This window comes from Callithrix jacchus, chromosome 4 (assembly GCF_049354715.1).
Source record: "Callithrix jacchus isolate 240 chromosome 4, calJac240_pri, whole genome shotgun sequence".
NCBI classification, from domain to species: domain Eukaryota; kingdom Metazoa; phylum Chordata; class Mammalia; order Primates; family Cebidae; genus Callithrix; species Callithrix jacchus.
In genome coordinates this window covers 62,387,074-62,404,426 of record NC_133505.1, presented here as the reverse complement: position 1 = coordinate 62,404,426, position 17,353 = coordinate 62,387,074, and the positions used below count along the sequence as shown (strand labels likewise).

At 37.8% G+C, this 17,353-nt stretch overlaps 1 protein-coding gene across 50 annotated transcripts in view; it reads right to left on the bottom strand.

Annotated features, from left to right (window-relative positions):
- MLIP (muscular LMNA interacting protein) overlaps positions 1-17,353 on the bottom strand; it is a 283,089-nt gene that overhangs the window by 130,389 nt on the left and 135,347 nt on the right. For 47 of the 50 annotated variants that reach the window (XR_013534304.1, XR_013534303.1, XM_078369389.1 and 44 more), the window contains one exon: positions 3,736-5,307. The exons of the other annotated variants lie outside the window; for them this stretch is intronic. Coding sequence is in view for 45 of the 47 variants with exons in the window: in XM_078369389.1 (XP_078225515.1) it covers positions 3,736-5,307 (1,572 nt within the window). In the remaining 2 variants the exon portion in view is untranslated. The remainder of the gene's footprint in view (positions 1-3,735; positions 5,308-17,353) is intronic. 50 annotated transcript variants of the gene reach the window in all.

Below are 17,353 nucleotides of genomic sequence, written 5' to 3'. Positions count from 1 at the left end.
GAACAGATTGGGGACCCAGAGACAACTCCATGGGTGGATTTTATAACATTCAGTCTTTTTCAAGGGAAAAAAAAAGGCTCGGACAATATAGATGTTGATCAAAAAGTAGGCTGGGCATGGTGGCTCACACCTGTAATCCCAGCACTTTAAGATGCCAAGGCAGGTGATTACTGTGGTCAGAAGTTCAAAACCAGTCTGGCCAACATGTTGAAACCCTGTCTCTACTAAAAATATAAAAATTAGCCAGGCATGGTGGCACACACCTATAATCCCAGCTACTTGAGCGGCTGAGGGAGGAGAATCATTTGAACCCAGGAGGCAGAGGTTGCAGTGAGCCAAGATTGCACCACTGCACTGCAGCTTGGGCGACACAGTGGGACCTTGTCTCAAAAATAAACAAAAAAACAAAAAACAGCAGACTGAGCAGCAAACACCCATCCTGTCTAAAGCCATGATTATAATGTGAAATAGTATTTTAAACTACATCTGACTTTAACATATCACAGCAATTATATCATACAAATGCAAGCACATTCAGAACTTTAAAATTTTATCTATGAAAAAGAAACATCAAATACACTTTATATCTGAATTTAGCTCAGCATACTATGGTTATTCCATTTTATTTTAATATCAAAGGACAGTAGGGCCCAGACTTTAAACTAATATCCTTCAAGCATTCATGTTTTAATCAGATGGCCATCTGTATCATAGGACCGCTATTATTTCAGAATCTGGGAGTGAGTAAAGCTGACCTAAATCTAAAGCTCTTTGATTTCAAAAAGAGCCCTGTGCTCAGCTTCATACCATACCAGAAGGAAAAAGACAAGAAACAACCCATGAAAGCACATCATAAATTCTTCAATATCACACAGCTTTTGTCTATTTCTTCCTGTCAGTCTATAAAATAATGTTACCAATTTAAACAGTCAAACATCAAAAGACATCAGGATAAGATTTACCTATTCCACATCAATTTTAATAAATTTTTACACTCAAGTTACAATTTCTGAAAATAATATTTCATAATTTTTTTAAAAAGTGGGCTAACTTGACTTTTACCTTAAGAGATAATATAGCAAGATGCAAAGAGAAAATAAACATGAAAAAGAATAGCATGGTCTCAGAGTCCATGCTAGTCTATTTTTGTAGAAGTTATTATAAATTTTACCCATAAGAAGCTTTTTTTTTTTTTTTTTTTTTTTTTTTTTTTTTTTTTTTTTTGAGACGGAGTTTCGCTCTTGTCACCCAGGCTGGAGTGCAATGGCGCGATCTCGGCTCACCACAACCTCCGCCTCCTGGGTTCAGGCAATTCTCCCGCCTCAGCCTCCCGAGTAGCTGGGATTACAGGCGCGTGCCACCATGCCCAGCTAATTTTTTGTATTTTTAGTAGAGACGGGGTTTCACCATGTTGACAAGGATGGTCTCGATCTCTTGACCTCGTGATCTACCCACCTCGGCCTCCCAAAGTGCTGGGATTACAGGCGTGAGCCACCGCGCCCGGTCATCAATTGATATTTTTACTGGTAGTTAAATTATAATCATTCTTCTTATTTTCCTTTTCATCAAATTTACCTTGCATTTCTTTGAATTTTTTTACTTGGAAATTCTTTTAAAAGAAAAGAGCAAATGCTGAAAATTTTTCAATGTTGGGTGTAGGAAGAGAGCCAAAAAATAATAAGTCTTCAATAAATAGGCCTTTAATGTATTAAAAGCCCTTTGAAGGCTTGCCGTCTTCCAACTGTCTGACTATATTCAAACCAGGAGAAAACAAAAAGTGCAGTGAAACACACATAGAAATACTTTGAAACAGCTTCTAGAGTAAAACCATTTTTACACACACAAAAAGAATAATTTAAGTATATAGCGGCATGGTTTAAAAAATAATAGTTAATACACTCAAGAAACAGTAACAATTAGATTGTCAGTTTGTTTTAAATACTCTACAGATAAATTTTATAATCACATATATGTATATAAAATATAACAAACAGGTCAATTTACCTCAAATAAGTAGAATTTTCAATTGAGAATCACAGAAAAGTTAAATTCTATCCATCTCATTTGCTTTCAGTGTTTAAAATACAATGACTTAATCTCCAATACATTTTTTAAATAACCCCAAAATTATATAAATTGTGAATTCTGGGCATTATTCCTTAATAATGATTTTCTTCATGAGAATTATAAAGTCAGCCTAAATTGCTAACATGAGTTATTTCTTTGTAGCAATAAATCATAGTAATAAAGAAAATGGCTTCAAGAATCAGCAGACTTAATATTATATAAATGCTAGCTCTGTACCAGACCCATGACCCGGACAAGTTATTCACTGAACTTCAGTTTCTTGGTGTACAAAATAGGGAAAATAGTATTGCCAACTCCATATGATTATAAAATTTAACTGATGCAATCCATTGATTAATTTTTCAACTATTTTGCATATTAGCATAGTTTCTGACTCACAGAAAGCATTTGATACTGCTATTATTACTATTAGATTATAAGGCCAATCATCTTAAGTCTCCACATACAGCCTTCTAGGATTATCTTCTGTATATTTGGTCAGGTTGTTTTTTATTTCTGAAATGCCAACTCCTTTCCTCTTCATTAAGTTAAATCCTAAACATCTCCCACAGGCCTCATGTTTTTGATAGCTTCTCTCAGTAACCATGTTCCATCACAGTATTCCTGCTATATTGAACTCAGTTGATTATTTATAATCTGACTTACACAATTAATTTTGCCTTATACTGGTTTTCTAGCTGTATTGTAGATTTAATAACTATATATAGCTTCTCCAAATTGTGTATCTTTTTCCACTGATTAAAATTGAATTGTTCTAAGACAAAAAAACATTATCTCTTACTTCTCTTTAAAAGAAACCACACACACTTCAAAGAAAGCTAGTACAGTAGTGGAACACATATAGTAGGTATTTAATGCATGCTTTGACTTGCATTGCATTGTAACATCATTTACAAGACAATGAAGATCACTTTATCCCTTCAACATGACATTCTTCATCTGAAAAGTGACAGTGAAACATACTCTCCATGATATTTCAAAGCTCTAAAACTATAGTATTTCAACATACGGAGCTGAAAATCACCATGCCTTCTTATGCAGGCACTTTAATTGTTTCCTTTTATTGATATAACACCTAGCAAATTCTGAGTGTGGGTGATCCACAATCTGAATTACTTGAGAATAGTTGAGAAGCCAGCATGCCTTAGTGTAGAGTTGCCTTCTGCCAGGAGAATGGGGTTGGCTATATCATAGGCCTAGATCTAAGAAAATATTCCATTTTATATCAATCCTGTCTACTATTCCATCAGTACAGGATATTTGGATGCATGCTAGGGTCCCTGTTAATAAACAATGAGAAACATATCATAGTCCCAAATCTCAACTACTTGCTTTTAATTCTGTCATTAGGACCAATGGTATAACTCATATTATGCCAGGGGGAAAATAAAACCCTTGGAGTCATAGATATAAAAAGTTAGGAAGAGGAAGAGGATTTTTGAAATGAAAAGATATGACTGAAACACATAATTCTATATGGATTATAATTCATTTACACATTCAAATATGCCAAGTCCTGGAGCCCTCTTGTACTTTTTCTTCCTCCTTATAGTCACAGAATGAACACTATATTTCTGCCTTGGAGAAAAATAAAGATTCTTCCCTGTTTCAAAATAAGCATGCATCATGCAACATGCAAAAAAATACCTTGGGTTTCTTATTTTCTTGGCCTGTTGACATGGACAATGCACAGGGTGAAATCAGCTCCTCAGTTCTTGTTAGAGATATGGGAAGTGATGGGGCTGAAACAGGTGACCTGTGGTTGAGGGTGGTGCTTTCAGATTTCCCAAGTCTTGAAGGCAGGGTACCACTGCCGCAATGTGGGTACAGTGCTGAGGGACTGAGGTAGGGTGTCTGGGTGGGCAAATTGGCACAAGGGAGAGAGGAGGACCTCAAGTTGGGAAGAGAGGCAGAGCTAGCATTGGAGATAGGGACTGAAGGAAGAGCTGAAGGATTCAGCTCCTGGCCAGATAGTTGGGATGATGCTCTTTTAGATCTGTTTATCAGGCTTGAAAGAGCTGGGGAAGGATGGAAACACTTCTCTGAAGAAAACAGTGTAGCTCTTTGATTAATAGGAGGGGATAGAGAAGATAATGCAGAGGAGGCTAATGTAGAAGGGTATGTATGAATGTTTCTGGGGTTTTCTGGACCTCTGAGGTCACCATCCTGTTTACTCTTTAAAGAGGAAAGAGAAGAGCTTGGAGGAACAGGAGGAAAACCCACAGAACTGATTGCACTGGTTTGTAGCAGGGAGAGCATTGTATCACTCTTCAAAGTGGGTAATGGTGTTGTCTCTACCTTCAGGGAAGCAAGGTTGCTACTAGCTTGTTTTGTAGGAGAGAGGGAGGGATCCTGAGAAAGGGGAGTAGACTGGGTGAAAACAGGCAGGCGAAAAGATTGCTGGGTCAACTCAGAATCCTGGTGTTCCGCTTGATCTGACGACCCAGCTCTCAGGGAACAACTTGAGAGAGACTTTTTAGGCGTGGGTGGGGTCTGCTTTGGTTTTTGATCAAGTGTGAGCATGGAAGAGGCCGGGGAGTTTAGAGAGAAGGTGGGACAGGACGCAGGGGAAAAGGGTCTTTGGTGGGAAGGGTTTGACTTGAGAATGGCAGTGAGAAGGGCAAGCCGGGAGGGCACCGGGGATTTTACCCCTGACTTTGAAAGATTTCCACTAGATGACATTTGGCTGCAGATGGTAGAAGAAGAGCCATGGAAAGAGGAAGTAAATGGTTTGGGGCTCGGAGAGAGTGAATGCGTGACAATGCGGACTGGGATGTAGGAGGCTGAACTCGTCTTCAGAGAAGCACTGGAGGACGGTGGAAGAAAAGAGGTTTTCGGACTTTCTCCACTACTAAGGACATGTGAGGTGACAGGTGTCTTCTTCAGAACTTCGGAAGTCAGTCCAAACTTTGGATCTGCTGCAGTTGAACTGGGTAAGTTAGAACGTGATAGTTGAGTGGAATGGGGAAACAGTAACGTCGAGCAGGTGCCCTTCGATGCAGAAAAGGGTGAAGAGTGAGTGGTAGTTTGAAAATACGTAGCTGATTCTTCCACCACGGCCCCACCGACATCCAGCCTCCTAGTGTGGAACTCCTCTAGGACAGAGGCTCCCTCGAGGTTATCTGGGTCGGGTGGTGTGTTCAGATTAGTTGGAGAAACAAAGGAGAAAGCAGGTGGTTTACAGGCAAGCTGCTCAGAGGTAGTGGGAGAAGAAGTTAACTAGAGGAAAGAGAAATAGACAGATTGAAATAGGACATTATTTGTGAAACGATTAACATATTCTTGTCACTTGTGCGATTATGCAAACAACTTACACAAAAGAACACATCTTAAACCTCCATAAAAATGAAGGAAATTCGTTTTGCTAATGAGGCCTTGCTCTGAATTTGAAATAAGATACAAATAAGCTGTGAAGTATTACATCCTATACCTCATTTATTCCGCAGAATGAAATCAATATAAAATTGTACTGCATAGTTGGAAGATAATTCATTGACAGGATCTAAAATAGTTATCTTAATTTTGAATTGTGTGATTTGGAAAGATTTAAATCACCATCAGTATAAATTGCAAATTTCACTTTGGAAAATGATTTTCTTCCATTGTAAGAATATAAACCATAATATTATAATAATGACTACAAGCCTTAAAAAAAAATTTAACACACTTCAAGTGTTTAAAATTCTAAGAGTTTCTACTACTTAACTCCTACATGCTGTGAAGTTGGAAAAGTGCCCAGAATTCAAAAGATGAAATAACCCAATATCAACACAGAATGATAAACTGAGAGACTGAAAGCAAAGCCCAAATTAGACAGGAAGTTTTAGCTTAATTTTCCCAACTATTTGCCAGAATAAACATTTAACATGAACATATAATGAACATTTAACAAATTATTTGGGTTTTGTTGGAAGAAATAGGCTGTCTTTTATATCAAAAGAAGCCAGAACACTTTACAAATACAATCCACCTGAAGCAACAAAACCCACCAATCCAAATAAAAAAAGAAATAAAGAACAATTGATCATTTTACAAGAGAAGCCAGGGAGAGCCTGTGAAACAACTGGATGTATGTAGTCTTGTGCCATTTTAAAAATCACCTAGTACTTTAAGTACTGAAGTTATAAATAATTTGAATACCTTTTAAACAGAGGTTTCCCTTCAAAGTCATTGATTTATGACAGTATACAAAAGAATAAACGTGCATGTATAATAAAGAATTTAGAGAATATCAGTCAATCAAAATATCAATAAATATTAAGACTTACATATAGATATTGCATTAAGCACATAGCAGGAATATATATATAAACATAACAATCAAACTTAGCAAAATCTTTACAAATAATGTAAAAGATATTTCTTGATTTTGCTTATAACACTGTACGATTTCCATTAGACCTAATAGAGGTTTCGTACCATATAGTTTTAAGTCTAGAAATATTTAAAACTTTCAAATTCAAACAACTCATCCCAAACTTTTAAGTTTCTAAGGAAACATACCCAAAATGCTCCTTTCTTTTATATGTAAATTTATATGTATCTTTGCAACACGAAAGAATTCTTGCTACATAAATAATACCTAAATATCTTGGCATAACCCAGATTATGGGAAAATCAGAGGCAATTGAAAGTCAAGCAGAATTCAATCAAATAAAGGAAGAAAGTTTAGCAATTCACTCATGTAAGTTTTACTTAGAAACGAGTCTGCTTAGCCAATGTTTATGTAACTGATCCATGTGGTTAGAGATATATTTAAATCCAAACACTACTAGCTGGGCAGCTGAATGTTTCTGTCACTGCAAGAATGACGATGTCTTATTTGGAGTTACACAATCATTTGTAGTTAAATATGTCATTAAGAGATTGTTCTCTTAGGGTAAATAGTATATTCAAGGATTTTTTTTTAACCACAAATGAAAAGTCTTCTCTACTTATTTCCTATGATTGATCTCTTCTAATTAAAAGAACATAGAAACATTTCTAGGCTGTGTAGTGTGTCTTTGCTTGTTGTACTAAGCCTAGAATAGCTGTTTGGTAAATAATTCTGTAAATTAATAACAGCAGTCACAAAAATCTTACCTTTTCAGTTCTGTTGTTTCCAAATAACTTTAATGTATATGAAAAACTCAATTATTTACCCTGAATATTCATCAAATTATCACCGTGTTAAGATCATAATTGTTAATTGTAATTATTAGGGTCTCATTCAGAGGAAAAGACTAACCTCTCCAACTTCCTCAAAATGATGGCTTCTAATGACCAAACATTCTACTATGTTAATATTTTACCTAATATAAATAACTCAGAATTTTATTAAATGTTTTAATACATTTAAAACATTGATTATTGAGGAACTTCTAACAGAAAGGGTCTGCAAAGTCTAAAGATGTTTACCATGTTTATATTAATCTTCATATAATTCTTTTCTTGTTTAATATATTAATAAGAATATGCAACATACTCATTTTTAACTTGCAAAAATACCACCATGTTATTCTAATTTGTACTAATATAAAAATGTGACACCATATTTTAATAAAATTTCCAGGGGTTAAGGATTTCTTTTTAATAAAAAGAATGATTTTCCTGAATTTCTCTAATTAATATGTTTTTAAAAAGAGAAAGTAAAGGCAGGAAAATATGTATGCAGAAAGAAAAAATGGGCACCTGTCAAATTCTCAGGAGCTCAGAATCAGTCCTTCATTTTACCCCTTCCTATAAATCCCTTATTAGTGATGCCAAAGGTCTCTATTGGCATCTATTTAATATAAATTATTTCCATGTCTTCTTCCTCTCCCATTCATAATCTTCTATGCTGTTCTCAAGGTTTGTTACTGACGCTTTAATTGCTTCTCCCTCAAGGCTGTTCTGGGTCTTCTTTACACTATTTCTTACTGCATCTGTATTGATTCCTTTGCTTCAAACACCACTCTAGAGTTACCAATGACCGTTTTTCCAGTCCTCAGAACTATGCTGGAAGCCTCCTTGCCATTTTCAAAACTCTCTAAAGTCATGTTCAAAACTCTCTTCTCCTAGAAAGACTATCCAGAACTCTGGAAAACATTCACAATAATCTCAGTAACCAAAGATGCAATGTGCTCCTATCATTAGGTAGATGATCCTAATCATAAATTCACTCTCAGATCCTATATGTTAAAGACCATTAGTTATTTTAACAACCAATCTCTACTGTAGAACTGCCTTGTATTTTTAGTAAACCTAAAATGAACTGCTCCTATATATATTCAGTTTTCCCTGATATTTCTGTGAGATCTGAAAGCATTTGAATGAAAACTGAAATGACTGACCTGATACCTAGTGTCTTGAATAGTTCCCGAGATTCTGAGAGCACCAGATGTGGATTGCATATAGTTGTGCTCTCCCTCCTGAATTTGTAGTTATACAACGCCTCTCCCTCCTGATTTTGTACAGCTACACGAGGCAGAAACCTAATCTTTAAAAGAGTAAATAATCTTTTCTGGTGTTCTTACTTCGACTTGCACTCCATTTAACCTATCACCAGATTGAACTTTTAAAATCTGATCACCTATGCTTAAGACTTCATCAGTGTTTTCTTTGTGTCTACCATGAACTAAAGACCTTTCCTTCATGACAAAGCCCCTCTCTTGCTATCCAGTCTCATACTCCTCATCTCTATTTTTTAAGTTTCAGTAATACTTTGTTAAATCTCAACCTTCATGCCAGCATTGTCAACATTCTAGATACTGAGGTTTCTTACCAATGTTCTCTTGCCAATCAATTTGGCAAACCTTCATTCTTAAAGCAATTCCAGCAATTGTCATTATGTTTCTAAATCTAGTCTACTTAAAGTTGCTCTGAGAAAAAAGTGATACCACTTGTTAATTGGCAGGACCACTGCACCTGTTTTTCAAACTGCATCCTACACAAGGGCAACAGCCGAGTGGGACTGAATTCACCTACAGAAGGAGGGGCTTTCTCGATTCACATACTGGTTGGTTGAGTTACTGGGGATTGGTGAAAGCACAAGTTCAATGTCTATAGTCTCAGCTGGGCCCTGTACCTCTCCCTTTTTTGGTTGGTTGATTTGTGTTTTCTTTTTGTTGTTATTATTTTGACCTTGCCTTCCTCTACTGTTCTAATGAACAGCTTTTCCAAAAACTTCACATTCTCCACAAACCCTTAACCTACTATTTCTCCCATTATGTTCAACAGATGGCCTACATTTCTTTACTCCAAGGAAAATCAAGATTACCAGGAAAATGAATTTTGGTAAAATCACCTCTATTCCCTTTCCCTTTTTCTAAGGAAGGTGAATGAAAAAACCTTTCACTTTTTTAAAGGTGAATTCTCCTGTGTACTATGAATCACAGCAGCTCTTGACCTCTTAGAAATCTCATTTCGTCGGTTATTCCCCTATCCTATGTACTTATTATTTTTATTTTATTTTTTATTTTTTTCCTAGTTCCCTGATCCTAACATAGATATAAAACAGAAATTCACTCTTCTAAAAGCATAATAATAAATATCACTGTGGTGAGTAGTAAAAGTAGTCACAATTCTCCATTCTTTTTCATTCTTTCAGAAAGTCATTTGTTCCACCAGTATCTAGGTAGCCAAATGACTTGTTTTGGCCCATACAATATCATCAAATGCAATACAAGCAGCAGTGTCTTGAAAAACACCTGTGCATTGAGGTTTACTGGCTTGTTGCATGCAGAACACTGCCATAATATGGATGAGCTTAGCCTAGTTTACTGGAAGATATAAGACCCCATCTCAGCAGACAACTACCTGGCCACCAGACAGTTAACCAGCCACCAGCTAACCCAACAGCCAATCACAGACATAGGTAGGTCACAGCAAAGATTAATTGAATCTAGCCCATATCTGCAGAACCATGTAGCTGAAAACAGCCCAAATTATTGACCAGCAGATTTCTGAGCTAAAAAAAATTGTGTTTTAAAACACTAAATATTGGCATGGTTTGTTAAGCAGCAAGAGCTAACTGACAAAAACAAACACATACATACATATCCCAAGCTCTTTCTTGATCCTGTATTTCCCATAATTACAGGCCTATGTTGTTTTCTTCTCAGTCAAGTCTGCACAATATAATCACTGCCTTGAGTTTCTTACTTCTTGTAGCCAACACACCCTAAAATGACTACCCAAAGAGTCCCAGTCTTGTAGAATTTCTTCCTTTTAAGTGTGGGTGGAAATGGTGACTTGCCTGTAACAGAATATGACACAGGTGAAGGAATTTTTCAAATGTAACAAAGGTCCTTGAATCAGGTGATTTTAAGTTAATTAAAAGGGAGGTTATCCTGTGTGGGTAGGACCTAATCAAGTGAGCTCTTAAAAATAAAAAATAAAAATAAAGTCTTTGGCATTAGAGACTCAAAGCAGCAGAGATACTTTTTCTCTGTTACTGGCTTTAAGAAACAAGCTGCCACAAATTCTACAGCCTCAAGGAAATAAATTCCACCAACCTAACTACCTTGATTTCAACCTAGTGAGAAATCCTGAGCAAAGAACCTGGCTCAGCCATGTCCAGACTTCTGATCTACAGAAACCAGGAGAAATAGGTAAATTTGTGAAACCACGACATTTGTGGTAACCTATTATACAACAGAAAACTAATACACCTCCCACTGAATTCACAGATTTGTCCTCCACTCTTACATGGAAAACTGTTATCACTAACGTCTACAATTATTTCTTTTTCCTAAAACCAAAAGGCACTTGAATCCCTTACCTTTTCTGATTTCTGTTCAGGGTGTAACTCTTCTAATCCATCCTCCTTTTCAATGCTTTTATCTATGGCCTCTATTTCATTACCCTTTCCTAGGATATTTCCAGTCTTTTGATGAGTCCTTTTCATATTCCTTCATCCCTCTCATCTCCCACCCTGTTCTTAAGTGCTGGCACTTTCTTGCCTATTGCCTTTCTGGAATGCCAAAAAATGTATTCATACTTCAAGTTTCAGCAACACTGCCTCTGTGAACCCTTTCTGATGGTCCAGGCTGACTTGGCATCCTCCCCATAGGCTTCCCACTGTTTTCTGAGCATGCTGTTGTCATTATTTCCAAGCACATATCATTTTTAAATTCCCTAAAGGTAGATTATGTCATTTAAAGTTTGTGCCCCCAGTGTCCAGTGCCTAGCCTACTGCCTTCATGCAGGAATTTTTAAAAAAATGTCTAGTAGGTGGAGGAAGAGATGGATGCAGAAGCAGAAACATAGTGTCTCCTTGAGGAGGGTCTGACCCCTCCCTCAGCAATTGCCCCCTCTTATTCTGCTCTAGACTCTGGGCAGTAAGGATGAGAAGATGGTAGGAAGAACATTGCCTCTGACCTCTGATTCAGTCTCTACCTCCCCAGCCAGGTTCTGACATCAAGTTCTCAAGTTCTGCTATCAACCAATCAGGGGACTCTCTTCTTAAAAAGCTACATCTGGAATTGTAGTTTTTAAGAAGAGAGTCCCCTGATTACTGCTGGAATTGTCAAAGCGACTTGATTTGCCAGAGATGTTCTTCCTTTGTACCTGGTTAATAGCACAAATTAACCCATCCAGAGGAAATAACAGGCCACCATTCAGGGACTATAGGGATTCTGCCAGCATCAGAGAGAAGAGCCTGGGGCCTCTCACTGATTCATAAAAATTCTCCTAAGTAACTCTAGTCTCATTCACCATGAAAGGTAACAAGATAAAAGAAGAGAACATATACTCACCCAAAGCAAGAAAATAAATGGAGAGGTAGCAGTGGGAAGATCACTGGAGAAAAGTTGGTAGAAAAAAATAAAATCACTTGGTCAGGGATTTGTCCATTTCCTATGCCTTTGACAAGAACCAAGGAAGGGGCTCAGGGAGACGCCTTCGGGAGCTGCTCTGGGAGCGGCCCGGAGTGGAGTGGGGGTCGTGGCTTTGTGAGAGGCTGTGGGAGGGCACGAGAGCGGGGTAGGGGGTGGGTTGTGGCCCCAGGCTTCCAGGTGGTGCGCCTCAACGCTGTGACTGTGGACAATCGCCTGGACAACCTGCAGCTGGTGCCATGGGGCTGGCGGCCCAAGGCCGAAGAGACCTCCAGCAAACAGAAGGAGCAAAGCTTGTATTGGCTTGCAGTTCAGCAGCTGCCTACAGACCCCACAGAAGAACAGTTTCCTGTCCTAACCGTGACCAACGGGGATGTACTGGAAGAGGAGAATTCTTGCACCTACTGAGTGCCACTACCCTCCCTGCACGGTGACTGAGAAGCGGCTCTGGGAGTTCAACCTCTGTGGGCGCTGCCAGCTGGCCTGGTACTGCGGCTGCCAGTGTCTGCAGAAGGATTGGCCCGCCCACAGGAAGCACGGTAGGGAGTAGAAGCGTCCCTTCCGGCATGAGTTCGAGCCAGAGCGATGACGGGCGGGAAGCTAAACACACTCGCAGCCCTCGGGCCCTTCCCTGGGCACAGCAGAGACAGACCGGTGGTTGAACCTGGAGGTGCCGAAAATGCCAGGTGCGGGCCCAGGACAGCCGCCATGAGACTCCCGACGTCGCAGGCAGTGTATGTGGGCACAGCGCCCCTCATTGTTCATCTCCAGCAGCGAAAACCGAAGAGGCTCCCACCAGGATGGTTCTCATTATTTATATGTTAATACGTTTGTAAAATCACATACGGGTTTTTTTTGGGGGGTGGGCAATGGGAAGGGTAGAAATTACAAATAGAATCATTCGCTGTAATCCTCGAATGGCAAACGGTCAGGCCACCTGTCTAAAAACTGTCCTGTACCCGAAGCTTCTCCCCTGGGCCACCACGGAGCAGGAGTTGTGTCCACAAAGGCAAAGTAAAGGGGTGGAATCATAAAATAAAAAAAAAAATAGGGCCTCTAAATTTTTAATACTCCCCAACTGCTCAAAGCAGTTATATGACCAAGAAGGCCCATGTCGAATCTGAATTACTACTTAATCACCTCTCACCTACTCAATGCAAGATCGATCAGGGGCCCACGTGACTCTGCTCTGCATGCAAAAAGCCATCCAGCTGATGGCTATGAACACTTTACCTGCGGCTTCTTAATATAAACAGACCGTGTTTCAGGAAGTACTTTGGCATTCCAAACTAGTCCTGTAGCAGTTAGCCGAATCCAACATGAAAGTTGAACCTCCCAGCTTCTTTCAAGGTTTTCAACTTCTATATCTCTGGGGTCAGAAGCTATAGATTATTGGCTTAAGTAAGCAAAATGCAGAGCAACAGCGCTAACTATAAGGCAGGAGTCCTAGGTGCTCTTCCATACTCTATTATGAATTTCTCTCAGCTTAGTAGGCTCACTAACAGGGTTTATGTAACGTCTATTCTCTATTTATATCACTACATCATGTAAAAGGAGAATCATTCATTCATTCATTCATTCATCAGACAATATTTAAGCACCTAGAGTCTTCCAGGCATTGTATTACGTGATGGGAAGCAGAAGATGAGAAAAAATTTTTTTGTCAAGTTCAAGGGGTTTAGGAATCTAATGGGGTAAGAGAGACACATGAAGGCTATGTAATGCACTATGCTGGTATGAATAGGGTATTTCATTTTAAAGTTGAGGCCTGGGGGTATATGAAGTGTTTCTATGTCTAATGCCCCATCCAAATAATAACTTACTGTAATCTCTCTTCTGTGAATTAATGAAATCTACTTATTTAATAAACATATGTGCTAATGTCCAAATTCCTCAGAATTTCATGTCAGAACCTCCATTATTTAGCCCCAGTCAGTTCTTCTGGTCTTATTTTTATGATCCATGTTCCTCTCTCCAGTTCTTACTTCTGAGCTACATTTGAAAAAGGTATAAAACTCTCCTTCTCCACATGTTCCTTACTTTGTGCCCAAAAATCATGCTGCCATCTCAGACTTCTTAGATACAGAAAATCATTTATTGAGAGCCTGCTATTTGGTCAGGCACTATTCTAGGCACTTTGCATGGATTATCTCATTTAGTCTTCACAAAGAAGGTTGATAGATATCAACTCATTTTACAAATGAGAAAACTGAGGTTTATGACTTCAAGTAACTCACCCACAGGTACATGGCCAGTACATTGCCCATCTCATTTTGGTTTTCCCATACCACCCCTCCAATGCATGACCTCCCTTTCCTTACCTCCTAACTATTTCCTCAGCCTGATTTCTATACCCATAACCTCACTCACACTGTTCCCACCAAAGTCACCAAATGACCTCCTAATTTCCAGATTTAATGGACTCAGGGGCCCTACTTTATTTGACCTTGTTTTATAGTTCACTACAGACTCCTCTTTTTGGGAAGTCCCATTTCCACTGCTATAAAACCACTCTCTCAGGCTTCTTTGGTTCCCCTCTTAGATAGAATAAAGACATCTACGTTTCTCATTGGCTTCTCTCTTTTCACAACTCGTTTTATACTTTCCTGTTTCCTGGCTTAAATCCTGTCTTATTTTACCTTCTTTCCCTGAGTAAATTCCCATCACTTTAACTTATGTGGCAAATATCTCCAGTCTTCCTTCTCTCTCCTGTGTCCAGGATTCATACTTTTAACTTTTTTGTAGATATCATCATGCAGTATCACCAAGGCTTCTCAGACTCAATATCGGATGTCTAATCTCTTCCCATCCCCTCCCAAGACCTGTTATTCATTCTTCAATTAATGATGCCAACATTCATCCAATTTCCTATGTAATAAACCTCATTCATGCTTAATTTTTCCCACATGTTGTCGATGAACAAGTTCAGTTAATTCTACCTCATAAGGCTCTCTGTTGATTCCCACTGTCACTATCTTAGCTCCAAACTTTATCATCGGTCTTTCAGATGAATCACTGTGTTGTATGTGTGTTCAACCTCTCCTTTAATGCTAATACTGTCCCTAAGAAAATTCTTAGACTTTTATATGAACACGTAAGTCTCTTCTTTTCTGAATTTTATTTAAGAGGATTTTAACACCTTATTTTATATAACATGTTTACTTTTGACGTGCTTTAATTTAGCGATTTTTTTTAACATAAGATACTTTTACTTAAACATGCCATTTCAAAGAAAGCACTTGGAGACTATATGTTCAACACAATATTTATATTGACTATGTCCAAGATAATATGCTAACCACTGCAGGGGACAAAATGTTTAATAAAACTGAATTTGACATGGGCTTTAACTGTAAAGACTTTACAGTCTGTTAGGGGAGATAAGACATGTATTAAATAGCTATAGTACAGCCTCTGATAATTATAAAATATGTACAAAAAAAAGCTATCAGAATTCTATTGGAAGAGAGTTTGCTTTCCCTGAGGGAAAATAACAGCTTCCTGAAGGTGTCAATATCTGAGCAAGGACTTCGAAGGTGAAACGAAATGGGAACTTTTGAATTTTTTTCACTCACTTTATTGAACCCCCTTTATATGTAAGGCACTGCATTAAGTGCTAGGAATACAGAAATTAACAACAGACCAAAACTTGACTTCAAGTCGTTTTCAGTCAGTGAGGAAGAAAGATAAAAGAATATTATTATACCAGAATGAAAAAGAATTATACTGGAGATTTTTTCCCCACTAAAAACTATAAAATAATAAAGAAAATCACAAAGATGAACAAGAACTAACTTTTTTCCGAAGGGAACATCTTTAAGAAGAGAGGCTACTTGAACTCAGCTTAAATTATCAAATAGCCTAGGTCAAAATGGAGAAGAGCTAGGGAAAGAAGGAAGCATTCAACCAGAGGAATCTAGGGCTCAGAGATGGGAAGGTATGAAATATGTACTTTGGTGATAGTTCAGGAGAGCTGAAGAAGAAAGGTAAAAGATGTAGACTGAAAAAGAAACCTGGGCTAGGATGTGGAAAGGTTAAAGGCCAGACTAAGAAGCGAAGACATTTGTTAGGAATATTTTATCAATGACTAACCAATAGAGCTAACTTATAGATAATTCTATATATGGATTCATTTTCACTAGGTAGACCAGAAATTTACTTACTTGACTACATTTCTGATTGAAAACTTGATATTGTTTGCATCAAGCAGCCCAACTGTGTATTTTTTTCTTTATACTTTGTACATTACAGTTCACTATATTAAACTTCCAGACTGCTTTCTTTGGGGCTCTGGTCATTTCTCCTTAGTTTACACTTGTGGTAATATTAATCTTATTTTTATTTCATGATGACCTACTGTTCACTCAAATGGATTATTACAGGAAATGGAAACAAGAACACTGGTAATTATTCAAATAATTGGTAATTGGTCAAACACTTTAGGGTCTAGTATTCCTCTATTACTGGTAATCATAATCTTCAGCCACAATTAATATATGAGGTTGAGCTCTGCTTTTTATTTGGAGTGCTAATAACATGAACTATAACCTGCTCCTAAATAACCCTTTTTGGAAAAAAGATTTTGAAGGATGCATTTATTCTCTAGATTCACTTCTGTATATTTGGATACACGGATACACACACACACACACACACACACACACACAAAATGGCCAATTAAGGGTAAAAAAAATATATCAGTAAGGGAAAAGAGTAAATCAAAGACCCAACAATTGCTTTGTTAATTTTTTGAATTAATATCATCACTCCTACATTTTTTCTCAAATAAGTCACCTAAAGCTGTTATACTCTAACAACGGAAATTTCCACATTTCTGATTTCCATATTTCTACATGTCCAACTATTTCATTATCTTTTCTGAGGCAAGAAAGAAATGTTTAAACCTGTCACAGCTTATTGAGAATACCTTTAATTATATGATTATATTTTGTTCCAATACATAGCTGAGAACAAAATTCAAGATGAAATAAATCTTTTAGTCCAGTGAAAATGTGAGTACCACAGAGTGTGTCTTTTATTACCAGAAGACAATATAAGATACTAGATGCTTGAAGGTAATAAAATGCACCATCAGAAAATCAGTGAAGCCTTCAGGGATAAAGATGGTGTGACACCAAAACTCCAATGTCTATTCTGCCATTTTGCATTGGTCCTGTCCTAGTAAAACAAAAAGACCAACATGCCAGTAAAAAATGTCCTTTAAACTACTTTGGGTTGATTCCAAGTGCCTGCTCTAGTAGATCCTAAACAGGACATCTTGGTACCAATTCACGGTCATTGTTACGAAGTTAGAGCTCTGCATCCACTAGCTACTCTCAAAGCCAGCCCCTGCACTCCTAACATTCTAACTACACCTCATCAAAGTCACTTATATTTTCATTACAGAAAATAGCCAGTCAATGGCAAAATTATTCTAATTTTTGTCTTCAAAATGCCTCCCTATCCACATC